The 27,572-nt window shown below is 52.6% G+C and overlaps 2 protein-coding genes across 13 annotated transcripts in view; one reads left to right on the forward strand and one right to left on the reverse strand.

Annotated features, from left to right (window-relative positions):
- mark2b (MAP/microtubule affinity-regulating kinase 2b) overlaps positions 1–3,649 on the forward strand; it is a 180,669-nt gene extending 177,020 nt beyond the window's left edge. For 5 of the 6 annotated variants that reach the window (XM_072245999.1, XM_072246000.1, XM_072246005.1 and 2 more), the window contains 2 exons: positions 1,232–1,276; positions 2,493–3,649. In XM_072245999.1, the coding sequence (XP_072102100.1) occupies positions 1,232–1,276; positions 2,493–2,835 (388 nt within the window). In that variant the 3' untranslated portion in view covers positions 2,836–3,649. The remainder of the gene's footprint in view (positions 1–1,231; positions 1,277–2,492) is intronic. The other variant, XM_072246002.1, reaches the window with a different exon arrangement.
- A 973-nt stretch (positions 3,650–4,622) lies between these two features.
- Positions 4,623–27,572, reverse strand: part of rcor2 (REST corepressor 2) — a 225,000-nt gene continuing 202,050 nt past the window's right edge. For 6 of the 7 annotated variants that reach the window (XM_072246006.1, XM_072246007.1, XM_072246008.1 and 3 more), the window contains 5 exons: positions 22,934–23,152; positions 11,025–11,102; positions 10,748–10,805; positions 10,350–10,585; positions 4,623–8,536 (listed from right to left, as the gene is read on the reverse strand). In XM_072246006.1, coding sequence (XP_072102107.1) covers positions 8,240–8,536; positions 10,350–10,585; positions 10,748–10,805; positions 11,025–11,102; positions 22,934–23,152 — 888 coding nt within the window. In that variant the 3' untranslated portion in view covers positions 4,623–8,239. The remainder of the gene's footprint in view (positions 8,537–10,349; positions 10,586–10,747; positions 10,806–11,024; positions 11,103–22,933; positions 23,153–27,572) is intronic. The other variant, XM_072246011.1, reaches the window with a different exon arrangement.

Genomic DNA, 27,572 nt, shown 5'->3' on the forward strand with positions numbered 1-27,572 from the left:
GAACCCCAGGGCACTGAGGAGAGCAGTAGGACAGAGAGATCTGGGAGTACAGGTCCATAATTCATTGAAAGTGGCATCTCAGGTAGATAGGGTTGTAAAGAAAGCTTTTGGCACATTGGCCTTCATATATTTGTGTTGAGTGCAGGAGTTGGGATGTTATGTTGATGTTGGTGAGGGCTGTGAGCAGCTATAATCACCTACTTACAGGAAAAATGTAAATAAGATTGTACGAGTATAGGGGAAGATTTACAAGGATGTTGCCAGGACTGGAGGACCTGAATTCTCGGGAAAGGTTGAACAGGTTCAGACTTTATTCCCTGGAGTGTAGGAGAAGGAGGGTGGATTTGAGAGAGGCATGCACAGTTACGAGGAGTATAGGTAGGGTAAATGCAATCAGACCTTTCCCACTGGGTCATGGTTTAAGTGTGAAAGGTGAAACGTTTAAGGGGAGCAGATGTGGGAACTTCACCTCTCAGACGGTTGTGAGCGTGTGGAATGAGCTGCCTACGGAATTGCTGGTTTGATTTCAACATTTAAGAGAAATTTGAATAAGTACATGGATGGCAGAGGTATGGAGGGCTATGTTCTGGTTGACGGGACTAGACAGATTAACAGTTCAGCACAGACTAGATGGGCCAAAGGGCCTGTTTCTGTGCTGGAGTGTTCTATTACTATTGAGGGTGTACAAGGGAAAATAAGAGAGTAACAGTTACAGAGAAAGTGCAGTGCAGGCAGACAACAAGGTCAGTTCTGAGGTTAAGAGTCCATCTCATCGAACTAGGGAACTATTCAATAGTCTGATAATGTTGGGGTAGAATCTGTAAGGTTGTCCCTCAGCCTGCTGCGACAAGCTTTCAGGCTTTTGTATCTTCTGCCCAACCGGAGGGGGGAGCAGAGAGAATGTCTGGGTTGACGGAGGGGGTCTTTGATTACACTGACTGCTTTACTGATACAGTGGGAAGTGTAGACAGAGGCCATGGAGGGGAGGCAGGTTTCTGTGACGAGCTGAGCTGTGCCCACGACTCTCTGCGGTTTCTCACCGTCACGGGCAGCGCAGTTGGTGGTGAAGGTGTCCCTCCGACAGTCGGTGGGGGGGGGGCTGAGTAATAAACGATGAGGGGCATCCGGGGTGGGAGTGCACCCTCTAGGAGGGGCACGTGTGGGTGCAGATGCCCTCGTGTGAGTACTGTGGCCTCATTTCTAAACTTGAACTCTGATTACTTTTCTCGAGGGCGCCCAATGAGGGAGAGATCAGAGACCGAGCAGAGGGGCAAAGGTGAGCATTCAATCCCAACCTGCCCTCCCTTCTGGGAGGGTGCCCGCGAGACCCCGTGTCCCTGGCTATGTGTGGGATGAAACCGGACCCTGCCCTCTTCCCCCCCCCCCCAGGACAATGGGGGCTGAGGGCAGTGAAGCCAGACCCTGCCCCTCCCCACACTCCAGGATGACGACGACCGGGGGGTGGGGGGGAGCGATCGGTGGCTATTCTCAGCTGGATCTGTCTGTCCCTTTGCCAGTCACTGCACATGTCCTCTTGGAGCTTCATGGAGATGAGGGTGGGGTCTCGGAGGTGTGGGCGCGGTCTCAGAAAGATTTGGAGGCCGAAGGCTCTCTGTGAGGTCTTTAGTTAATGGTCCCTGAATTCACCTTCAACCTCTCAGCCAGACATCGCCCCCCCCACACGTCCTGCTGCGTGTGGAGTTTTCACATTCTCCCTGTGACCGTGTTTACCGTAGGTGAACTGGCCCCTCACCCCTCCCCATGTGTGGGGACAGTGGATTAAACAGCTGCCGTAGATCGCCCTCAGATCCCCCCCCCCCCGACCCCGGCGCGTGGGTGAGGGGAAGAGTCTGGGATAGTTACTGGGCTGAAGGGCAGCCGGTCTCTGCTGCACTAGTGTGGACCAGTAACTGACCTCCCCCACCCCAGGCTGTTGGTAGTTTGATCTAAAGGCTTTTTGGAAGTGGAGATCGAGGCATAAACTTGTTCCTCACGGCTAAGTTGAAGAAATGTGACACCTACAGCAGGAAAGCTAAGAAGCCTTTAGCTATATAACTGATTTACTTTGGTCCATCACCCATTACCCAGGCTGCCAACAGCTGCTCACCAGAGTCCTCTGTCCTGTGCCAGTCTTCCGAGTTGCCCCTGGGTGTAGCCCATCTTCGAAGATCCTTCCTGTCCCAGGGATGAGGTCTGCAGACATTCTGTAACTCTGGGTTTTCATGGGATGGGATTGATAGCCCCGTGCGCAACCCTCCCTCTTTCACATCCAGACTTGGACCGTCTGCAGCAGAGTTAAATAAACTGAAGTAATGGGAAAATTCACTGTACATCTATAGAGATGATTTTTTTTTAAATACAAGCAAGCTTAGGAAAAGTGAAATTGTCAGAAAAATAAACATTTTTGAATGGTAGTGTGATGGTTAGCGCAACGCTTTGATGTTCGTGTGACCAACAAAACTAAAAAGAAACTTTAATCTCTAATCCAACAGGCCGAATGCTGTCAGCGAGAAGGACGAGAACAAGGACATGAAGCCGCGCTCCCTACGCTTCACCTGGAGTATGAAGACTACAAGCTCAATGGAGCCCAACGAGATGATGAAAGAGATTGGCAAGGTGCTGGACGCCAATAACTGTGAACACGAGGGCCGTGAGCGGTACATGCTCTTCTGCATGCACGGCGACCCTGCCAAAGACAACCTGGTGCAGTGGGAGATGGAGGTGTGCAAACTGCCACGGCTCTCCCTCAACGGCGTCCGATTCAAGCGCATCTCTGGCACCTCCATCGCCTTCAAGAACATTGCATCCAAAATCGCCAACGAGCTCAAGCTGTGAGGACATTCCCCTGGAGAGGCGGCAAAGGGCCGGACTTGCTCCCGTTGGCCTGAATTTCTGTCATGGCATAATTTTCTCTGCGTTTAGTGTTCCTAAGTTTATTTTCTAGTTTATTTTTTTTAAAATTCTGCCTGATCATGTCTTGCACACTTGTCACGCTGGGGCCTGTTCATTGGTCGCGGGATTATCCACGGTTTGACCCCCCCCCCCAAGGGTGGGGGAAGGGGTCGCACTCAGAGCATTACACTCAATCAATGTAGCAGATGGGTCAGAGGTGGGATCATGTCAGTCCTGAACTGGCACTTGAAGGGTTAAAGTGGCATACACCAACCTCCTCGTTACCAAGTTAGATCAGCCCTCTTCTCTCTCTTTCCCCTCCCCAGGGGGTGTGTGCGTGTCACCCCTGAACAGGGGGGCAGGGGCAACTGCCCCAGGCTTCTCCCTTCCCTTCTGTCCACGTCTCACTATAGGGGGCAAGTTTTGTGAAGAGGAGTGTTAGAGGGTACACATACCCTGGTCTTTTGGGGTTTTTACCCCCCTCCCTGAGACCAGCGACACTACATGGGCCGGGCTGATCCCGACGGCCATTTCTTTCCGCACCTGTGATCACGCGTTACCTCCCCTGCCCCGCGTTTCTTTTGTGTATAATCTTCTTCTGGGGCTCGGCCCTGTCATCGGTTCTCGCCGTTGGAAGTTCTGAGAGCATCCTTTCTTTTTTAAAATTGTAAATGAATTAATGAAGCTGTGTCCTGTCTTTGGAATCTGCTGTTCCTGTCCGTTAATTTTTTAATTAATTAAACAGAAAATAAATAGAGCAAGCTCTCGGGAACTTTTCTTTGTCTGACAACGTTGGAGATTCCCTGCCTGGATCTCCCCCGAACCAGTGTCCATGCACATTTGGTTTCTATTCCTCTTCCCACCCCCACCCCGTTTCTGCCATTTGCAACATCAGAGCCATTAGCCACCTTCACCAGAACTAGCTTTGGTGAGTGTGGAACACCCTGCCCAGGTCGGTGGTAGAGGCCACAACATGAGGGAGATAGAAAAGTACAGCAGAGGAACAGGCCATTAGCCACAATGTTGTGCCAAATTCCAAAACACTAATTCCTCCTGCCTAGCCAAACATCTCTTAAAAGCCTCTACCATCATACCAGGCATTCACCACTGAGTAAAAAAAACTTACCCCTCATATCCCCCCTCACCTTCAATGCACACCCTCTGGCATTAGACTTTTTAAACCTGAGAAACATACTCCATCTACTCTATTGTGCCTCTCATAAACCTCTGTCAGATCTCCCCTTAGCCTCCGCCACTCCAGAGAAAACAACCCAAGTTTGACCAGGCAGCATTCTGTTGAACCTCCACAAAGCCTCTACATCCTTCCTAGGGTGGGGCAATTGGAACCGTATGCAATACTCCAGACGTGGCCTAACCAGTTTTATAAAGTTGCAACATAACCTCTTACCCTTTGAATTCAGTAAGAACTTTAGCCAGGCACATGGTTAGTGTAATGGGAAGGGAAGAATATTGATGGCAGAGTGTTGTGGACTGAAGGGCCTGTGCTGTTCTCTCTCTGCTCTCTGACTGTCCACGTTATTGACCATCGTTTAGCTGGACTGTGCAGGTTGTTGACACATTTCACTGTATTTTTCAATGTACACGTGATAAATAAACTTTAAACTTGTTACAAACCTTTCCACTCGCTACACTCTGGTTTGAAACCCCTGGCTGGCGTAACGCCTCTCTCATGCACCTGGACCCAAAAATTCAGACAGCCTGAGTCAGTGTCTAGTAAAATATTTTATTGAAATCCCATAATTCACAATTTCCATTGTAGACCCAGGAAACTCTGAACCAGTGGAGTGAGGGAACACACTCATTAAAAAAAAACTCGCTTTAAACACCGAGAATAATTTAAAGTATCATCAACTGACATTTAAAAAAAACCACACGTGCTTGCACACACACACACACACACACACACACACACACACACACACACTCTCACTCACTCTAGGAAACACACCAGACAAGGGGCTAATAGTGAAGCAGTGGTGCACTGCACACAAAAGAGGTGGCCTAGGTATCAGCTACAGACACACACACCCACACGCCCAGGAACCCACCTGCAGCCCACCAATCCCACCGCGCAGTCAGCTGCAGCCTTCCCACCACACCAATTCCACCTTGAAATCTACACCACCACACTAAATTAAAAGATTGATTCAATCACTGCTGGTCCACCGTGGGGAAGGCGGACGATGTGGGATCCAGGTCCAGAGAGAGGAGGGAATGAACGCTGTGAGGGCTCCCAGCTACCAACCCCCTCTCCCCCCACACACACAGTCCACTCCCACTCGTTTGCCCAGAAGGTCTAACATTAACGCAGTAGTCAAAACAAGAAATTCATCGGGGATATAGAATTGCTCCAGAGAAGGTTTGTGTGATGGGACCAGGCGAACCCATGCAATCCACCCACCCAGGACTGCAGAAAACTGCTGAGCAAAGCACAGACTGCCCAGTAAGACAGCACAGCACAGCACGTTATTTGTGTCAGTAGCATTGTGGTACAATCCCGGAAATCTGACTATTCAGAAATGCCAAAGGCCCGGCAGCTGCCTTTTCCCTCACACTCTCCAAATACACCGGGTTCGTGGGGACTCATTTTTAAAATATCACATGATGAATAATAAAGTTGATATAAACTTGTTCATGACTTCCAACAGTACAGATTACCACCTGTCCCACCCAGTCAAAATTCCCAGCATGCTGGATTATTGGAGTTTTACCTTGCTGAGGAGGAATCCTCGGCTGGGAAAGCAGGGCAGAAGCAACCAATGTCGATAAATGACGGTTCATTGCTGGGAAATAAGGCAATTGTAGGACATGCAGAATTTGGAGCTGTATCTGTAACATTCTCCACCAACCCCGCACAATCAGTAATCACACAGGGCGCTGACTGGACTCGCATGCCAATTCCATTTGCTGGTCCCTCTCAAGGGTGTTGCTATCTTACTGGGGAGTGGTCCATCTCAGACCTCGCTGGGTTCTCAGCCAGATTGAAGGCTGTCACAAAACAGACACAAGATGCTTCCCGTTTCCCACCCGGGCTCAGGAATCCGGGGAGCCCTGTCACATACAGGCTGAGGTGGATGAAGCACAACACCCAGGGCTAAAGATCTGAGGGGCTGCTACCTCCCTACCTGTTGACTCCAGCTCTGGGACATGGCTCACATCTGTCTGTGGGCAGGAAGGGGGCAACCAAGCCTCTTGCCCCAGGGCCTCAACTTCCCTGACCTCGGCACTGGCAGAAGTGCGGCTCCAGACCCCCTGCCCTTCTGTTTGCCCATGGGATCCCGCTCTGCATTGATCCAAAAGCCCTCAAATTGCCACGGTACTGATGACCATGTACCGCTGGTACGTGGGTGAAGGGCCTGTGTTGCAGTGCTGGTGGGAGGGAGACTGAATACTTGCACAAACTGCCTCATCACAGGGTGTCTGTTTCTGAGGTACCCACAACTGGGATGGAGACCGTTAAGCCTGGTCTATACTTCTGCGTCAACGCGTTGCCCCAAACCCTACGCAAAACCGACGCGGAACCCTACGCGAGCGCCTGCGTTGCTGCGACGTACACCTCTCCCAAAATGTAACTGCGTGTCACAGCAACGCAGAACACAACAACTGTGATTGGTCCGTTTGGTAGCATCGCATTTCGTCCTACCCCTGCAATAGCTTCCCATTGGGCGACTGAAGGGCAGGGAAGGAACTCTGGCTGCAATGCTTTCCATAAAGCTCTACAGACCTCCGAAATTATGGAGGACACATTTCGCACGAAAAAAGACGCTCGCTTTAAACTTGTTTACCCGAGACTACCATGACCATGAAGCCTTGCACAGGCAGGTGAGTGCGCGTGCCTGACTTGCGCGAATTGCCGAGCCACGCAGACACACCAGCGTACAAGTATACATGCTCACAACGTGCGTTGGCCATTTGCGTAGCTTATGGCGTCCAGTTAACGCAGAAGTATAAATCAGGCTTTACACTGAAACCAATCCCCCAATCGGGGGCAGGAGTGTGTGGGGGGGGGGGGGCAAGAGGAATATTTTCCCAGGAAACATGCTCACCAATGGAGACCCGCAAGACCCCATCCTCCTCTCCCCCACCACCCCACCCGAGAGCTCGGACACGAGCCTCTTCAGTGAAGAGGGATACTCAGTAGCAATGCTCCAATGGGATAGTGCAGGAGCCATTTGGCATTGCCTTGATGGGCCAGGAATGGCAGCCCAGGCTCAGAGATCCGTCCCATGATTAAGCTTCAACTATGCATCAACCACTCACACTAATCCTCCATCCCACTGATGCCAGGCTTCTGACACCTCCCGGAGGATATTCCAGTTAAGAGTATAATTATCTTTAATTAAAAATCAGTTCTTCCCTGGCAGCCGCTCACCCGTTCCGGTTTGTGGCCCAGCTGTCCCAGGGGCACACAACCCTCTGCTTACTACACCCACGGTCCTTGGCTGGCCAGACAGCCGTCCCAAAAGCAGAGAGTTCCTGTTCCCTCTCACCCGGGGACTCCCGGGGGAGCTGGAGGCTTTGTGAACATACGGAGCCCGGCAGCAGGGCCGCAGGCCAGCACCATCCTGAAGCCAGCCGGGTAACAAGCCAGGAAACATGGGGAGGTGATGGGCGTCCAGCTCTAACCCCTGCCCCGCCTCTCGAAGTCCCCAGCTCCGAAGGAGCAGATCGCTCCCAATGTAGTGTTGCAGAATGAGGGGCCTGATTCCCTCACTCTGAAAGCACCATGTTTTAAAAAAGTTAAAACTATTTCCAATTTTTTTTAAAATCTAAAGCTTTAAAATTAGTGAAAAAAACGTAGCGTTTAAAACTCAAATTCCACCTGCATGATTCTGCGTTGAGTGAGTCCTGGGTAAAAAGCCAGAGCACCAGGCACGATGTCAGATCCTCGGGAGATTGAAGGTGCGAAGCCCAAAGTCGCCAATTAATTGAGGGCTCGATCGATGCTCAGTTTCCGTGGGAGATCTGGCGTACAAAGCCCGAGCTCCTGGGACACTGAGAGCGATTCACAGGAGTCCCAGGAGATCCTGGGGACAACGCCAGGGTCCCAATCTATTCCGGGCAAGATGTCAGGGTCCAAAGAGATCGGGGTGGGGCAGGGGGGAGAGAGAGGAGATGTGGGTGCGATGCCAGGATCCTGGTCCCTTTGCTCCCCACAGTGCCCGAGATGGAGGCAAGTCGCAGCCAGCACAAGGCATCAGGGCGATATGACATCCTGTCGAATCGCTGGTCGTAGATCCAGTCTCCTGCGACATTTTTCAGCTGTCAGGAGGGAGGGGGGGAGGTGCCCATTCCACTGCCCCAGCCCTCGCTGCACGGCGGGAGCTCAGTGCGCAGAGGAGGGAGGTGTGTCTAGCCCCACGCCCACGAGAGAGGGCAGGTGTTGGGGACTGATAGGAGGACGGGGGCCGTGGCGCGGGGGCACGGCTGGGCGGATGAGGGGGGGTGGCGGCTGGTTGGGCACGGGTCGGGACGGCAGGAATCGGCCCTGTTGGAGGGGCGGGGGCTGCCGGTGGAGGGCCGGTGGAGCGGCGGGGAGGGAGGGACGCAGCAGTGGAGGGGGCTGGGAGAGGGAGGGGCCAGGGGCGGGGGCTGGTGCAGCAGGAACCGGAGTCGTCTGGACCTGGGGATGGAAGCAGAGGAGAGACCGGTTACTGATCGACCCCTGAAATTTACCCAAAACCGCCCCCACCCAAGCCCTGCACTCAAACTCAGAAAAATATAAACCATAAGATACAGGAGCAGAATCTGGCCATTCAGCCCATCGAGTCTGGTCCAGCATTACATCATGGCAAACAAATTCTCCTGCCTTCTCTCTGTTAACTTTTTAAGGCTCTTACAGATGAATAACCTATTCATCCACACCTTAAAAACACCCAATCACTTGAGCTCTACAGCCGTCTGAAGCACTCAATTCCACAGATTCAGCACACTCTTGACTAAAGAAAAGAAATCCCTCCTCATCTCTGTTCTAAATGGACGACTCTCTACTCTGTGGCCATGCCCTCTGGTCCTACAAGAGACATCCTCTCCACATTCACTCTATGTAGTCCATTCAATATGTTTCAATGAGATCTCTCCATCATTCTTCTGAATTCCAGTGAGTACCGGCCCAGAGCTGCTAAAAGTCCTCATACGCTAGCCCTTTCATTCTCGGAATCATTCTTGTGAATCTCCTCTGGACCGTCTCCAGCAGCAGCACACCCTTCCTTAGATACCAGGCCCAAAATTGCTCACAATATCACACGATCAGTTACGGATGGAGTCAAATCCGAGCAAGTGTGGCGGCTTTGGGAGGTCAAGTGGCGGGACCCTTATGGGCGCCGAGGTATCAGACACAGCACGGTACAAGCCTTTTGGCCAACACTGTCGTGCCAGTTTTTAATTTACTGCTTGGGGTTTAAGCACAAAGCGCCCACGCGACCAGACAGGGTGATAAGGGCTGGTCTTTAATTGCACGGGACACTCAGTACAAGAGTGAAGGAGCGGTGTCACAGCTGCAGAAAACGCTGGCCAGGCTGCTCTCGGAGTATGGTGTGCCGTTCTGGGAAGGGTGTGGAGCCTTTGGGGAGGGGGCAGAAGAGGTTTACCAGAACTTGGGTTGTTTTCTCTGGAGGGGCAGAGTCTGAGGTGGGGTGAGAGAGCTGATAGAAGCTCAAAAGCCGCAAGAGATACACTAGTCAGACAAAACATCTTGGCGGGGTAGAACTCTGGTCAGACCACACTTGGTGTATTGTGCTCAGCTCTGGTCGTCTCAGTTTAGGTGCAGAGGAGATTCACCAGGATTAGACAGCATGTCTATGAGGATAGGTAGAGTGAGCTGGGGCTTTCCTCTTTGGAGAGGAGGACGAGAGTGTAGGAGGAGGATAAGAGGTCTAGATAGGATGGATAACCACTACTTCCCCCCAGACAAATTAAAAAAAGAGGGCATAATTTTAAGATGATTAGAGGGAAGTATAAGGGAGATGTCAGAACACGGACTGGTGGGTGTGTGCCAGATGTGATGGTAGAGGCAGTTAACTAGGGACATTTTAGAGACTCTTAGAGAGGCACATGGATGAAGGAAAACTGGAGGGTGACGTGGGAGGGAAGGGTCAGGTTGATCTTGGAGTAGGGTTAAAGGGTCAGCACGACAGAATGGGCCAAAGGGCTTGTACAGTTTTATAAATGACAAGAACCGAGAACATGAATTTAAAGTGAGGGGGTGAAAATTGACAACATAAGAGGTCTATTTAAATAAATATAATTTTTAAAGAGATGTGCGGGTCGGGTGTTTTTACACAGGGAGTGGTGGGCGTGTGGAATGAGCTGCCGGGGTGGTGGTGGTGGAGACAGATATGATAGAGGAGATTAAGAGTCTTAGGCAGGCACATGAATGCACAGGGAATGATGGGATTTAGTTCAATTCTGACCAGACCACAGTCCCACCCACATACCTCTGCTTCCTCGTCTGCCTCCTCCTCACTGTTCCCCAGCGAGGGGTTGGAGCCACTGCCCTCGTCCAGGGGAGAGATGGTCCCGGTGCCGCCCTGCTCCGCCTCCCACTCCTGCACGATCTCCTCCAGGTTGAAACGTCGCCGGTAGCTGATGAAGAAACTCTTCACCTGCGCCAGGGTCTTGTTACCCACCACGTCCGCCACCGCTTGGAAATTCCGCCCATACTTACGGATCCCTGGAGGCACACAGTTCGGGAATCAGTCCCCTCGTTTATTTAGGAAAGGCGGAGGGGAGCGAAAGGGCCAGGGAGAGATGCGTGACGGGCTGGGGGGGCCGGGCAGGAGGGAGGGAATGAGATGAGAGATGGACAGAGGGAGGAAGGGACAGGGGACAGTACCTTGCACTGCCAGCAGCTGTTCCTCTGTCGTCCATCGAGAGTTCAGTTTGGGAGTCACCTGCAGAGACAGGCAGTGGTGTTAATCACAGGGAGAAACTTGCAACTAACCCCACCCTGAAACCATGTCCCGCTCTGGTCACCGTCGTTAGAAAAGGCATGTTCAAACTGAGTACAGCAAGATCGAACAACACTGTCCACACCCATCGATTCCTCCCTCCTCCCCTCCACGCCATCCCCTCGATTCTGGGACGCATTGCGGTGGCAGCCACACCCCTACCTCTGGCGGCCGCAGTTTGTCGATCCCTCCATCCAGACTCTGCTTCAGTGAGCTGTTTATCTGTTTTATGCTCTGCACCTGTAGTGTGTGAACAGAACATCGCTGGTGAGAACTCCAAACCCACTGCAGGATACGGTCGCACCCAGACCTCCAAGCCTCCCACAGAGAAACACCAGCTGCACTCTGCAGCTGTCACAGCCAGGGGCAAAGAGAAGCACTGTCCCATCACACACTCCTGTGTCAGACAGAGTGAAACTCCCTCTACACCATCCCATCACACACTCCCGGGGTCAACACAGAGTGAAACTCCCTCTACCCCGTCCCATCACACACTCCCGGGGTCAGACACAGAGTGAAGCTCCCTCCACACCGTCCCATCACACACTCCCGGGGTCAACACAGAGTGAAACTCCCTCCACACCATCCCATCACACACTCCCGGGGTCAGACACAGAGTGAAGCTCCCTCTACACTGTCCCATCACACACTCCCGGGGTCAACACAGAGTGAAACTCCCTCTACCCCGTCCCATCACACACTCCCGGGGTCAGACACAGAGTGAAGCTCCCTCCACACCGTCCCATCACACACTCCCGGGGTCAGACACAGAGTGGAGCTCCCCCCACACCGTCCCATCACACACTCCCGGGGTCAGACACAGAGTGAATCTCCCTACACACCGTCCCATCACACACTCCCGGGGTCACACACAGAGTGAAACTCCCTCTACCCCGTCCCATCACACACTCCCGGGGTCAGACACAGAGTGAAGCTCCCTCCACACCGTCCCATCACACACTCCCGGGGTCAGACACAGAGTGAAGCTCCCTCCACACCGTCCCATCACACACTCCTGGTGTCAGACACAGAGTGAAGCTCCCTCTACACTGTCCCATCACACACTCCCGGGATCAGACACAGAGTGAAGCTCCCTCCACACTATCCCATCACACACTCCCGGGGTCAGACACAGAGAGAAGCTCCCTCTACACCGTCCCATCACACACTCCCGGGGTCAGACACAGAGTGAAGCTCCCTCCACACTGTCCCATCACGCACTCCCGGGGTCAGACACAGAGAGGAGCTGTGCTGACTGAGCTGGGAGAAATCGAGGCAAAACTACTGGATAAAGTTCGTGGAATACTTTGGAGGTGGCTCTAAAAGTCTCTTGGACAACCGAGTGAGTGACGGCGCTGGTGTGGAAACTCGGTGTGCAGTTTTACTGCCGGTTTGGGCTGGGTTTGTTGGCGGCTGCTAACTGCGTAGCTCCCAGCTGCGGCCGCTGGGAACTCGCCAGGAAGCCGGTTCGCTCCAAAACCGGAGGCAAACGCCGTCGTTCCCCCGCATTGACAGCGGGGCAACGTTCCTCCTCCATTGTTTTCCTGATTTTCGTCCGGTGTTGGTGCCGGAGCATCTGGAAGGACGTTTCGGCCTCTCCCGGCCTGGGTCTCTGCAAGTCCGACGGAGCCTTTCCTGGCGTCGAGCCAGCGAGGAACTGTCGACTGCAAACTTCCCCGGCCAGTTATTCGACTCGTTCCAGGACTTCTAACCGGCACCGCTGTAGGATTCTCGGACTGGAAAGAGCGCCAGCATGCCGGACCGGTCTCCAGGGAGTCGCGGGCCTTCGGGGAGTTACACAAGGGCGGCTGCCTCCCCGGCCTCGGACAACGCCCTTTCTCGGTCGGTGAAGGTGGAACGTGGGGTGCAATGTATTTTGCGCCCTGGAATGACACTAGAAAAGTGTACGGAGGCAATGGAGGACCTTGTTGGGAAAGGTGGTATTCTGGCCACCGAGAAGGAGTTCGGAAAGGCGGTGTTTTATCTAGCGAATGAAGAGCTAGTGCACCGGGCCCTAAGCAGGGGAGTCACGGTAGACAACATCTTTTTACCTATGGAGCTGGTGACGGCCCCCACGCAACGTATCGTGCTTGGGCATGTTAAGCCTTTCATTCCAAATGAGGACTTGCTACCCCCACTGAGGGCAAGTAAGGTCGGAGATCACTGCCATCCGACACAAATTTAAGAGACGCACCCTCCGCACCGTAATCTCTTTCCGGCATCAGGTATTCATGCAGCTGGAAAGGGAGGACGATGTTGAGGGCCGGTTTACTGTCCGGCACGAGGGAGTGGATTATCAGGTGTACTGGAGCTCCGAGCGCCCGCGGTGCCATGCGTGCAGGGGGGTGGGGCACTTTTGGAGGGACTGTCCTGCTGCCCGGAACCCGAGGGAGCCCATTTCGGGCACCAGTGCCCCAGCTACCTCTGCCCCTGATCCTACTCCTGCGCGTGCGTCTGCGCCTGCATCTGACCCTGCCCCCGCCCGTGATCCTGCCCCAGCCCCTCACCCTGCCCCTGCCCCTACCCCTACTCCTACGGTTGGGTCGGTCCCTGCTCCTCTCCCTGTGGTTCAGGTGGGGGACGGGGTGGAGTCTGTGCGGAGTAAGAAGGCAAAGGGGAAATCCAAACACAGTAAGAAGCGGGCTTTTGAGGTTGCAGAGCTCACGCCCATTTCGCCTGAAGTGGAGCGTGGGGCTCGGGGAGGTGCGCAAGCAGACGGGGCGATGGAAACAGAGAGCGCTGCCCCATCGGTGAAGCCTGCACCTGTGTGCTGCTCCGGTGTGAAGAGGAGAAGGGAATGTTCCCGCAAGAGGGCAGGGGATGTAGATGCGGGGGAGTCCCAGGAAGGGGTGGGAATCCGGGTAGGGGTTGGTTCTAAACCTGAGTCCCCAGATGTAGCCACCAGTCCTGGGGAAGATGGTGTGGTTGTGCAAAAAGCTTGTGATAGCCCTGTTTGCACAAATGAGGCAGCCCTGGAGGCCTCCACCCAGGACCTACAAGTCAGCGCCTCTCTGGAGGCCAGTGTACCGAATAATGTAAGAGGAGACGAGACAAAGCTCTCTCATTCTCAGCACCAGGCTGCTTGTGAATCCCTTGGACCAAAGGTGCCGGGTTCCCCTCTATGCCTGCCTCCTGGGGAGAGCGTTTTTCTGTGCACGTCGACCCCAGCAATTAATGACTTGCAGGGAGTCCCTGGGGATTGTCCCTCCACTGTCGCAAATGTGGATGAGGCTGATGCGACGGTGGAGCGGGCAGGTAAGAGCGAGGTGCCCGCTGCGCGGTATGGGTCACAAGCGCAGCCATCTTTTGGAACATGCGGGGAGGCCGATGGGGATCCTGTCTGCAGTGACGGGTTGGAGGGGGACTCTTTCGATAGTGAAATAATGGACATCCTCACCCCTCCTGAGAAGTGCCCATTGATACCTGTAGAGGAAATTAAACATTTTATTCTCACCTCTGAGGGTGCCAAGCACCGGCCTCAACTAGCCTCGCTACGCTGGCCCAGCATGCCGAGGCTGGTGAGGTCCCTGCGAGTCATCCTCGGACGAAAGGGAAAGGGAAAGAGGAATGCGGTGGCGGGGAACGACAGACGGCAACTAAAATCTTTCCTAGATGACCTAGTAAGGGACATTAGAGGGAGAAGCAGCCTCGCTCCTACGGGGGATGGTGGGTCACAGGGTGTCGCTGGTACCGCTCGAGCCCGGAAGGCAAAAAGTAACCTTGCTTTCTTTCGGGACAGTGTGGTGGAGGGCGCCTCCGCTCTCACCGAAATGGGCACAGCTGCTGAGACCTAGTGTGCTCCCGCCATGAAGCTTACCATAGCTAGTCTCGATGTAAACGGCAGCAGGGGTCCTCTTCGCAGGCATAACAATCTCTCAGCCCTCAGGGATGGGCGGTATACGGTGAGTTTCCTGCAGGAAACCCATACCATCCCTGGGGACGAGTCTGCTTGGCTCCTGGAGTGGCGGGGCGGGGTCTACATGAGCCACCTCAGCTCCATTTCTAGCGGGGTGGCGATCCTGTTGGCCCCGACCTTCCAGCCAGTAATTAAAAGAGTCCAGGACGTTGTGCCCGGCCGTCTGCTCCACCTGGTTGTGCGCCTGGATGGCGTACCATTGCATTTTATCAATATGTATGCTCCCAGGCGCGGTGTGATGCAGACGCGCCTATTCTGCCAGCTGTCCACCCTGCTGAGCTCCATCGATCCTGGGGATTGCGTCATCCTCGGGGGAGATTTCAATTGTACCCTCGAGGCGGAGGACCGTTCGGGCCTCCAACGCGACCCAGCATCGGCAAAAAAGTTAAAGGAGCTAGTCGGCTCCTTTGACTTGGTGGACAGCTGGCGGAATCTTCACCCCAACTCTAGCGCCTTCTCGAGAAGGTCTAGAGAAGGAGGTTCCAGGATAGACCGCATTTACATCTCTCGGGCCTACGTCTCCCGCGTGTCGGCGTCCTCCATGCGGCCGGTGTCGTGCTCGGATCATCACCTTGTGTGGATGGAATTTATTCCACTACACCCTCGGGTGGGATCCGGGTATTGGCATTTTAACAACCGGCTGCTGGAGGACAGCCAATTCCGGGATTCGTTCCGAGCTTTCTGGGTCTCCTGGAAGGAGAGGCGGAGAGAGTTCTGCTCCCTACGGCTATGGTGGGATGTGGGCAAAGCCCACATCCGGTTTTTATGTCGGGAGTACACTAGGGGGTCGACAAAGAGGCGGAGCTCTGAGGTTGAGCGGCTTGAGAGAGCGTTGCTTGACCTGGAGTCCCGCCTCGGTCCGACCGGTGGAGACCAGCAGCTGTAGTAGGAATACCAGGAGAAGAAGGACGCACTAAGGAACCTGCAGCTCCAGCAGTCCCGAGGTGCGTACGTGAGGTCACGGATCCAAATGCTGCAGGATTTGGACCGTGGCTCACCCTTCTTCTACTCGTTGGAAAGGTGGCGGGGAGTTCAAAAGCAGCTAGTGGAGCTGCTGGCTGCCGATGGCTCCTCCATCACGGACCCTGATGGAATTAACAACGAGGTCCGTTCATTCTATCGGTCCTTATTCTCGCCTGATCCGTCAAATGCGGAGGCGTGTAATGAGGTCTGGGAGGATTTGCCGAAGGTCAGCCCAGAGGACGCAGTGCGTCTGGATGCCCCACTGACTCGGGAGGAGCTGTCCACTGCCCTTCGGCAACTCCGGAGGGGCAAGTCCCCTGGTTTGGATGGACTGAGTGTTGAGTTTTATCAGGCTTTTTGGGATGTCCTGGGGGATGATTACAGCCTTGTCCTAGGGGAGAGCCTAGCCACCGGAGAAATGCCCCTCTCATGGCGGAGAGCTGTTGTGGTCCTACTGCCCAAGAAGGGAGACCTCCGCCTGCTAAAGAACTGGCGGCCGGTCTCCCTCTTGTGCGTGGACTACAAGATCTTCGCCCGGGCAATGGCCAACCGTCTGGGTTCGGTAATTGGACAGGTGGTCTATCCTGACCAATCTTATACAGTCCCGGGCCGCTCCATCCAGGACAATGTCCACCTAGTACGGGACCTGATCCACCTACTCCAGGAGACTGGGACCCCGGCAGCGTTTCTTTCTCTTGACCAGGAGAAGGCTTTTGACCGGGTGGACCACAGTTTCCTGGTGGGCACCCTGCAGGCTTTTGGGCTCGGACCACACTTTGTGGCCCGAGTTCGGCTCCTGTACTCTGCTGCAGAGTGCCTAGTTAAGATTAATGGATCATTGACAGGACCTATCCACTTCCGAAGAGGAGTGCGTCAAGGGTGCCCCATGTCCGGTCAACTGTATGCGATCTGTGTCGAGCCATTCCTCAGTCTTCTTCGGCGAAGGCTGACAGGTCTGGTTCTGCGCGAACCGGACATGGGGGTCGTCCTCTCGGCCTACGCCGATGACGTACTCCTCATGATGACAGACCCCTGTGACCTGCGGAGGATGCGCGAGTGCCAAGATGTTTTCTCGGCGGCATCCTCCGCCAGGATCAACTGGGCGAAATGTTCCGGACTCTTAGTAGGCCAGTGGCAGGTGGACTCCCTGCCGGAGGAGATGAGAGCTTTTGAGTGGAGCACCAGACGTCTTCTCTATCTGGGAGTCTACCTGAGTCCTTCTGGGGAGACCTGGCTGGCGAACTGGCAGGACCTGGAGGCAAAGGTCATGGCCCGGCTAGGGCGCTGGTCAGGCCTTCTCAGGGTGCTTTCCTATCGAGGCAGGGTGGTGGTCATAAACCAGCTGGTGGCCTCCATGTTGTGGTACCGGATGGTCACCTTGGCCCCCCCTGCCCCTTTTGTCGCTAGAATGCAGAGGAAGCTAGTGGACTTCTTCTGGGGAAACAGGAAGCACTGGGTCTCTGCAGCGGTTCTGAGTCTCCCAGAAGGAGAGGGCGGACAGTCGCTGGTGTGTGTACGCACACGACTGGCGGCTCTCCGCCTTAGGACTCTGCAGAGATTCCTGTACGCCGAGCACCCTCCCAGGTGGCACGTGTTGGCGACTTTCTTCCCCCGGAGGGGCTGCTGTCTTGCCGAAGATATGCAGCTACCACCGGCGGGCGTTAGCTGTGCTGCTTTGCAGAGGCTGCCCGGCTTCTATCAGGACCTACTGAGAGTCTGGAACATGGTTGCCTCAGGCCGGGAATCCCCTCCTCTGGCAGAGGGCGGGGTCCTGGCCGACCCTTGCCCTGTCTCAACGGATGTCAGTGCGGCTCAGGTGTGTGGAACGACTCGGGCTGAGCCGCTCGTCGGGCCCAGGCCCCGCAGCCTTACCTGAGAGACGAATCCACACAACTTGAGCCGTCTTTCATCAACACCCACAATCCCATTCAGGGATGCAGGCAGGAGGTACCTTTATGGGCTGCTGCTCCACACCCTCCACTTCCTAGCATTTGTCCACCGTCCTGACACGCCATGGCGGTCGGTCTTTCCACCTGGAGGTGAGGGGGGTCCCCAATGGAAGTCCCTCTACAAGGGAGTCCTTCCCTTGCACCTTGGGGATCTCGGCTGGAGGGTGCTGCATAAAGCGGTGCCCTGCAATAAGTTCTTTAGTTTGTACACGGATCTCCCAGCCGCGTGTCACTTCTGCAGGCTGGAGGAGACTGTGTACCATATGTACGTGGAGTGTGTGAGGCTGCAGCCCCTTTTCGCGTATTTGCGTGGGCTGCTTCTCGCCTTCTGGTTGCATTTCAGTCCCACCCTATTCATATATGGTCATCCAGTAAGGAGGGGGGCACAGAGGGATGAGGATGTCCTTGTCAACTTGCTCCTGGGGCTGGCGAAAATTGCCATCCGTGGCTCCTGGAAAAGGGTGGCAGGAGGTTCTCCCCGGGCGGACTGCCTGGCTATGTTCAGGGGGTATGTTCCTGCCCGGGTGAATATTGAAAAGGAATACGCGCAGTCCACGGCGACCGTCGAGATGTTCCGGGACCGTTGGGCTCCGCGGGGTGTAAATGCCATCATTGATGAGGATGGCAATATATTGGTTTAACATGTATTGTCTGTTTGTAGTGTAGTAAATGTGTTAGTCACTGGGTTTGTAAATATTGTATAGCACCGACATTTCTAATAAAGAATTTTGTAGTAAAAAAAAAGGGTCAGACACAGAGTGAATCTCCCTCTGCACCGTCCCATCACACACTCCCGGGGTCAGACACAGAGTGAAGCTCCCTCCACACCGTCCCATCACACACTCCCGGGGTCAGACACAGAGTGAAGCTCCCTCTACACTGTCCCATCACACACTCCCGGGGTCAGACACAGAGTGAAGCTCCCTCTGCACTGTCCCATCACACACTCCCGGGGTCAGACACAGAGTGAAGCTCCCTCCGCACCGTCCCATCACACACTCCCGGGGTCAGACACAGAGTGAAGCTCCCTCTACACCGTCTCATCACACAGTCCCGGGGTCAGACACAGAGTCAATCTCCCTCTGCACCGTCCCATCACACACTTCCGGGGTCAGACACAGAGTGAAGCTCCCTCTACACCGTCCCATCACACACTCCCGGGGTCAGACACAGAGTGAAGCTCCCTCCACAGCGACCATTGTTGGGAGAGGGCGGGTGGTGAGAGTAGGAGGTCAGGGTTTGCCTCGGAAGATATGTTGGCTCTGGGTAAGTTTCTGCTGTTTCACTGCGTCAGGGGTACTTGGTGTAGTTTAAATGGCTGTTAATTGTTCTCCATGCCAGATGTTGGAGCCCTGGCGGACCCACAGCCTCCCAGGGAACTACATCTGTGTAAAGTGTATACAGCTGCAGCCCCTTGAAGACCATGTTAGAGATCTGGAGCAGCAGCTGGATGACCTTCGACTTGTACGGGAGAGCGAGGAGATCATCGGTCAGAGTTACAGGGAAATAGTCGCCCCGAAGTTGCAGGAGGCGAGTAGCTGGGTGACCGTCAGGAGGAATGGAAGTGTGAATGGGTAGTTAGTGCAGAGCAGCCCTGTGGCCATTCCCCTCAATAATAAACACACCGCTTTGGACACTGTTGTGGGGGATGACCTCCCAAGGGAATGCCACGGAGACGAGGTTACTGGCACCAAGCATGGACCCATGGTGCAGAAGGGAAAGAGAGAGGAGGGGAGCGGTAGTGATAGGGACTTACTCATTGGTCAGAGGAACAGACAGGTGATTCTGTGGATGCGAATGGGATACCCGGATGGCCAGGTTTAGGGACGTCTCAGATCGCGTCCACAGCATTTTAGTGGGTGGAGTGGTGGAGGAGAGCAGCCAGATGTCTTGGTACATGTTTGTACCTGTGACATAGGAAGGAAAAGCAAAAAGGTCCTGAAAAGAGTACTTTAGAGGGCTAGGCAGAAAGCTGAGCAGGACTCCAGGATAGTAATTTCTGGAGTGCTACCTGTGCCACGCATCAGTGAGGGTAGGAACGGAGTGATTTGGCAGATAAATGTGCAGCTGAGAAGCTGGTGTAGGGGACAGAGCTGCAGGTTCTTGGATCATTGGGATCTCTTCTGGGGGAGGTATGACCTGTACAAAACGAACTGGGTTGCACCTGAACCCGAGGGGGGAACAATATTCTTGCAGGCAGGTTTGTTAGAGCTGTTGGAACAGGTTTAAACTTAATTGGCAGGGGTACGGGAACTGGAGTGAAGGGACTCGGGACAGAATACGTGCGAGGTCATCCACTTCGGAAGAGAAGATGGAAGATCAGATTATTAACGCTGCTGTGCAGAAGGACTTGGTTGGTTTGCAGGTACAGCAGGCTATCGAGAAGGCAAATGGAATGTTGACCTTCATTGCTAGAGGGATTGAATTCAAGAGCAGGGAGGTTATGCTGCAACTATACAGGTTACTGGTGAGGCCGCACCTGGAGTACTGTGTGCAGTTCTGGTCTCCTTACTTGAGGAAGGATATACTGGCTTTGGAGGCGGGGCAGAGGAGATTCACCAGGTTGATTCTAGGGACCTACGAGGAGACATTGACTCACCTGGGACTGTACTCGCTGGAATTCAGGAGAATGAGAGGGGATCTTGTAGAAACATATAAAATTATGAAAGTGGTAGATAAGAGAAAGGCAGGAAAGTTGTTTCCACTGGTAGGTGAGACTAGAAGTGGGGGACATAGCCTCAAGATTCGGGGGAGTAGATTTAGGACGGAGATGAGGAGGAGCTGCTTTTCCCAGAGAGTGGTGAATCCGTGGAGTTCTCTGCAGTGGAGGCTTCCTCAGTAAATATATTTAAGACAAGATTGGATAGATTTTTGCATAATAGGGGAATTAAGGGTTACAGGGAAAAGGCAGGTAGGTGGAGATGAGTCAGTGGCCAGATCGGCCATGATCTTATTGAATGGCTGAGTTGGCTCGATAGGCCAGATGGCCGACTCCTGCTCCTATTTCTTATGTTTTGTTCTTATATCGACTAATCAAGAGCCTACTTTAAATATCCCCAATGATTTAGCTTCTACAGCCATCTGTAGAAACGAATTCTACACCCTCCAGCTAAAGAAATTCCTCCTCACATCTGTTCTAAAGGGAAGGCTCAGGTTCTGGACTCTTGAACTAATGGAAACATCCTCTCCACATCCACTCTATTTAGTGCAGGAGGTTGGGACTGAACGCATGTCTCAGGAGCTGTGAGGCAGCAGATTTACATTGCGAGCCACAATGCCACCCATCTCCCACACCTCAGACCCCCTTTCATCGCCTTGCCCTTCTGCGATGTTTATAAATGACTTGGATGAGGAAGTGTGAGGGTGGGTTAGTAAGTTTGCAGATGACACAAAGGCTGGCAGAGTTGTGGATAGTTCCGAAGGTTGTCATAGGCGACAACGGGACATTGACAGGATGCAGAGCTGGGCTGAGAGGTGGCAGGTGGAGTTCAGTATGGAAAAGTGTGAAGTGATTCACTTTAGGTCAAACTTGAAAGCAGAGTACAGGGATAACGGCAGAATTCTTCGCAGTGTGGAGGAACAGAGGGATGAATTGTGGGCTCCACATCCACGCAAGTTGACAGGGTGGTCAGGAAGGCCAGTGGTGTGTTGGCCTTCACTAGTCGTGAGATTGAGTTCAAGAGCCGTGAGGTAATGCTGCAGTTTTATAAAACTCTGGTTAGACCACACTTGGAGAATTGTGTTCAGTTCTGGTCACCTCATTATAGGAAAGATGTGGAAGCTTTAGAGAGGGTGCGGAGGAGATTCACCAGGGTGCTGCCTGGATGAGAGAGCAGGTCTTATGAGGAGAGGTTGAGTGAGCTCGGGCTTTTCTCTCTGGAGGGAAGGAGCATGAGAGGTGACTTGATAGAGGTGGACAAGATGAGATCCACAGATCGAGCGGACAGCCAGAGACTTCTTCCACAGGGTGGAAATGTCTAGTATGAGAGGGCACAATTTTAAGGTGATTAGAGGAAAGCTATGGGGGTAAGGGTTGGGATGCCAGAGGTAACTATTTTTTTTATAAATACATACACGGAGTGGTGGGTGCGTGGAATGTCCTGCAAGGGGTGGTGGTAGAGGTAGATCAATTAGGGACATTTAAAACAACACACACAAAATGCTGGAGGAACTCAAGCCAGGCAGCATCTATGGAAAAACATAAACAGCCGACGCTTCGGGCCGAAACCTTTCAGCAGGACTGGAAAGGAAGGGGAGAAGTCTCAGCCCAAAACGTCGACTGTTTTCCATAGATGCTGCCTGGTCCTCCGGCATTTTCTGTCTGTTGCTTCGGATTTCTAGCATCTGCAGATTTTCCTGTGCTAGGAACATTTAAGAAACTCAGACAGGCACGTGGATGATAGAAAAATGGAGGGCTATGGGGGAGGGAGGGTTAGACTGATCTCAGAGTAGGTTAAAAGGCTGGCACAACACTGTGGACCATAGGGCCTGTAGTGCACTGGAATGTTCTATCTCCATCTGTGAACGTGTGTTGTACTTCCAGCTCCCGGGGGTCCTCCAATATCTCTGGCCACTAGGGTAAAAGCCTCCGACAGGTTGACAGGTTCAGAGGGGATACAAAGAAGAATTGTTTTCGTCCCACGAGTGGTTGGAAACTGGAAGGTATTGTCTGAGAGGGTGGTGCAGGCCAGAACTTCCACATTTAACAAAGGATCTGACGAACAAGTACTACAGCTACTGACAAAGTGCTGGGCGTTAGCATAGATAGGTCTCAAAGGTCAGCTGGGCTGGATGGACTATTGCTGTGTGGTATGTCTGTACTGTAATGGCATTACATTCTCCCTAACCTACATCTCGTACTCTCTACACCAACGTAACACAACACTTTACAGCCCCCGTTACTGGGGGGGGGAGTCAGCTCCAACCGCTGCCTTTCTGGAGTTCGTACATTCTCCCCGGGACTGTGCGGGTCTCCTCCCACAGGCCAAAGAACAGTAAGTTGTGGGCTCGCTCTGCTGGAGTTGGAAATGTCACAACTCCTGCAGGTTGCCACCCGCACACCCTCGAACTGTGTTGGCCGTTGACACAAAACTATGTACTTTACTATACGTTTCGATGTAGGTGTGACAAATAAAGCTCAGCTTTCCTTAGTCGTCTCTGCACCAAGCAGGGAGCGGTGGGGGAGGGAGCTCGGCAGAACACTCAGGGAGGCGAAAGCAGTGCCCATCAGCCAACCATCTCACCTGCCGTTTGATGGAGATCAGCTGCGAGTCGAGCTGTCGCAGGGCGATGGTGGCAGCATTGGGGTTCGCAGAGACTCCAGCCACCTCGTCCTGGCTCAGGTACATGTCTTTTGGGGGTCGCCGCTTCGCTCGCGGGGGGTGGTGCCTGTACTGGACACTCTGCGACTCTCTCTTCACCGCCATCGACTTGCCATTCGTTTGCTTCTGCTCCCCGGGGCGCTGAGGGAAGGCAGGGGTTCAGAAGTGGCTACACAATACCACCAGGCTCAAAGACAGCTTCTGACCCACCCTCATCAGGCATGGGAGCAGAATCAGGCCACTTGGCCCATCAAGTCTGCTCTGCCATTCAATCATGGCTGATTTATCATTCCTCTCAAACCTGTTCTCCCAGTAACCTTACTGATCAAAAACTTATTAACCTCCGCTTTAAATATGCACAATGACTTGGTCTCCACAGCTCCTGGTGCAGAGGAATTCCACAGATTTATCATCCTCTGGATAAAGAAATTCCTCCTCATCTCTGTAAATGGACTCCCCTATATTCTGAGTCATCTGCTCCTGGACTCCCCCACTATAGGAAACATCCTCCCCACATCCGCTCCATACGACCATATGACATAGGGGCAGAATTAGGCCATCTGGCCCATCGAGTCTGTTCTGCCTTTCAATCATGGCTGATCCTTTTTTTTTTCCTATCTCTGCCTCAACCCCAGTTCCTGGCCTTCTCCCCACAACCTTTGATGCCGTGTCCAATCAAGAATGTATCAATCTCTGCCTTAACTATACCCAACGACCTGGCCTCCACAGCTGCACGTGGCAACAAATTCCACAAGTTCACTACCCTCTGGCTAAAGAAATTTCTCTGCATCTCTGCCTTAAATTGTCGCCCCTTTATCCTGAGGCTGTGCCCTCTCGTCCTAGACTCCCCCACCACGGGAAACATCCTTTCCACGTCTACTCTACATTTGAAAGGTTCAATGAGATCCCCCCTCATCCTTCTCAATTCCAGCGAGTACAGACCCAGAGTCATCAAACGTTTCTCGTATGATAACCCTTTCATTCCTGGAATCACCCTCTGGACCCTCTCCAATGCCAGCACATCTTTTCTCAAATGAGGGGCCCAAAACTGTTCACGATACTCAAGGTGAGGCCTCAACAGTGCCTTACAGATTAGATTAGACTTAACTTTATTGTCATTGTGCCGAGTACTGATACAAAGCCAATGAAATGCAATTAGCATCTGACCAGAAGTGCAAAAGAATAGTGTTATTTACAAAGTAACTGCAAATAAAAAGTAAGTGCTACAGCACACAAATATAAAAGCACTGAGACAGTACAATATGGGTGCGATACTGCTTAGCGCTGTGATAAGAGGTTCAGCAGCGTCACAGCCTCAGGGAAGAAGCTCTTCCTGTGCCTGCTGGTGCGGGAGCAGAGGCTCCTGTAGTGCCTACCGGATGGGAGGAGAGTAAGAAGTCCATGGTTAGGGTGAGATGCAGCCCTGATAATGCTTTTCGCCCTGGCCAGGCAGCGTTTATGGTAGATGTTCTCAATGGTGAGCAATTGGGTGCCAATAATCCGCCGGGCAGTTTTCACCACACGCTGGAGTGCTTTGCGGTTCGATACGGGACAATTGCCATACCACACTGAGATGCAGTTGGTGAGTATGCTCTCAATGGTACAGCGGTAAAAGTCCGTCAGTACCCTGGGACAGAGCTGAGCTTTCTTGATGCTGCGCAGGAAATAAAGGCGCTGTTGCGCCTTTTTGATCAGGATGGAGGAGTTCGAGGACCAGGTGAGATCCTCAGAAATGTGGACACCAAGGAATTTGAAGCTTGATACACGTTCCACTACAGCTCTGTTGCTGTAGATGGGGACGTGAGTGTGGCTCCTAGCATGCCTGAAGTCCACAATGATCTCCTTGGTCTTCTGGGTGTTAAGGGCCAGGTTGTTATCGGCACACCATGCGGCCAGGTGCTGGACCTCGTCCCTGTAGGCTGTCTCGTCATCCCCTCTGATCAGGCCAACCACCGTGGTGTCGTCTGTGAACTTGGTTATGGAGTTAGAACCATGTACAGGAACGCAGTCATAGGTGAAAAGGGAGTACAGAAGAGGGCTCAGCACACAGCCTTGAGGCACGCCAGTGTTCAGGGTGAGAGTGGAGGAGGAGAAGTTGTCTAACTTAACAGATTGGGGTTTGTTAGTCAGAAAGTCCAAGGTCCAATTGCAGAGGGATGAGCTGATACCAAGCTGGTGAAGTTTGGTGATCAGCTTGGAGGGGATCACAGTATTGAATGCCGAACTAAAGTCAATGAACAGCATTGTGATGTAAGAGTTGGGGCTGTCCAGGTGGGTCAGGGCAGAGTGAAGTGCCGTGGAGATGGCGTCCTCTGTAGACCTGTTGGTGCGATAGACAGATTGATGGGGTTCCAGGGTAGTGGGCAGACAGGATTTCAGATATGATAGAACCAGTCTCTCAAAGCACTTTGCAACGATGGGGGCGAGTGCAACTGGGCGGAAGTCATTCAGGCCCAGGGCAGTGGGATGCTTCTGCACTGGCAAGATGATGGCAATCTTGAAGCTTATGGGGACAACTGCCTGGGCCAGGGACAGATTGAAAATGTTCGTGAAGACCTTGCCAACTGCCCTGCACAGACTCTGAGCACACGGCCAGGTATTCCATCCGGACCAGCTGCCTTCCTTATATTCATCCTGCTCAGGGTGGCGTAAACATCGGAGGTGGAAAGTGAGAGAAGCGGTGGGAGGCGGGGCAGGGATCTCATAGAAACATTCCTAATGTTAAAAGGCCTGAACAGATTAAACATGGCAAAGTTACTTCCCATGTTTGAGGAGTCAAGATAAGCGGGCACGACTTCAGGATTGAAGGACGTCCACTTAGAACAGAGATGCGGAGAAATTACTTTAGTCAGAGGGTGGTAAATCTGTGGAATTTGTTGCCACGAGCGGATGTGGAGGCCAAGTCATTAGGTACAGTTAAGGAAGAGGTAGATAGGCTCTTGATTAGCCAGGGCATCAAAGGGTGTGGGGTGAAAGCAGGGGAGTGGGTTGACTGGAAAAATTGGATCAGCCCATGACTGAATGGTGGAGCAGACTCAATGGGCCGAATGGCCTGCTTCTGCTCCTATTTCTTATGGTCTTATAAAGCCTCAGCATCACGTCCTTGCTCCTGTTTTCTAGACCTCTTGTAACGAATGCTCACATGGCATTTGCCTTCCTCACCACCAACTCAACCTGCAAGTTAACCTTCAGGGTGTTTTACACAAGGACTCCCAAGTCCTTCTGCATCTCAGATTCCTGGATTTTCTCCCCGTTTAGAAAACAGTCCACACATTTACTTCCAAAGTGCATGACCCTGCATTTCCCAACATTGTATTTTATTTGCCACTTCCTTAGCCGTTCTCCTAATCTGTCTAAGTCCTTCTGCATCCTGCCTGTTTCCTCAACACTACCTGCCCCTCCACCAATCTTCATATCATCTGCAAACTTGGCAACAAAGTCATCTATTCCATCTAAATCAATTACATACAGTATGTAAAAAATTGGTCCCAACACCAACCCCTGCAGAACACCACTAGTCTCTGGTAGCCAACAAGAAAAGGATCCTTTTATTCTCACTTGCTGCCTCCTACCAATCAGCCAGTGTCTAACCATGTCAGTAACTTTCCTGTAATACCATGGGCTCTTAATTTGGTAAGCAGCCTCATGTGTGGCACCTTGTTAAAGGCTTCTGAAAATCCAAATATACAACATCATCAACTGCATCCCCTTTATCCATCCTACTTAGTAATCTCCTCAAAGAATTCCAACAGGTTCATCAGACAGGATTTTCCCTGAAGGAAACCATGCAGACTTTGTACTATCTTGTCCTGTGTCACCATGTACTCCATCACCTCATCCTTAACAACTGACTCCAACATCTTCCCAACCACTGAGATCAGGCTAACTGGTCTATAATTTCCTCTCTGCTGCCTTCCTCCTTTCTTAAAGAGTGGAGTAACATTTGCAATTTTCCTGTCCTCTGGAGGCAGCAGAGTCCAATGATTTTTGAAAGATCATTTCGAGTGCCACCACGATCTCTAATGCTACCTCTTTCAGAATCTGAGCGTGCAGTTCATCTGGTCCGGGTGACTTATGTACCTTTAGGTCTTTAAGCTTTCTGAGCACCTTCTCTCTTGTAACAGTAACTGCACCCATTTCTCTTCCTTCACACCCTTCAACATCTGGCACACTGCTAGTGTCTTCCACAGTGAAGACTGATGCAAAATACTCATTTAGTTCATCAGCCATCACTTTGTCCCCCGTTATTATTTCTCCTGCCTTATTTTCTAGCAGCCCTATATCCACTCTCATTTCTCTTTCATCTTTAACATAATTGAAAAACTTTTACTACTTTGATATTTGCTAGCTTGCTTTCATATTTCATCTTTTCCCTTCTAATGATTTTTTAGTTACTCTCTGTAGTTTTTTTAAAAAACGTCATATTCCTCTATCTTCCCACTAATTTTTGCTTTGTTGTATGCCCTTTCTTTTGACACTAGAATACCACAGCACAGAATAGGCCCTTAGGCCCTCGATGTTGTACCGACCTATATATTCCTTAAAAAATTAAGTACTAAAC

Source organism: Mobula birostris, chromosome 28, assembly GCF_030028105.1.
Source record: "Mobula birostris isolate sMobBir1 chromosome 28, sMobBir1.hap1, whole genome shotgun sequence".
Taxonomy (NCBI): Eukaryota; Metazoa; Chordata; class Chondrichthyes; order Myliobatiformes; family Myliobatidae; genus Mobula; species Mobula birostris.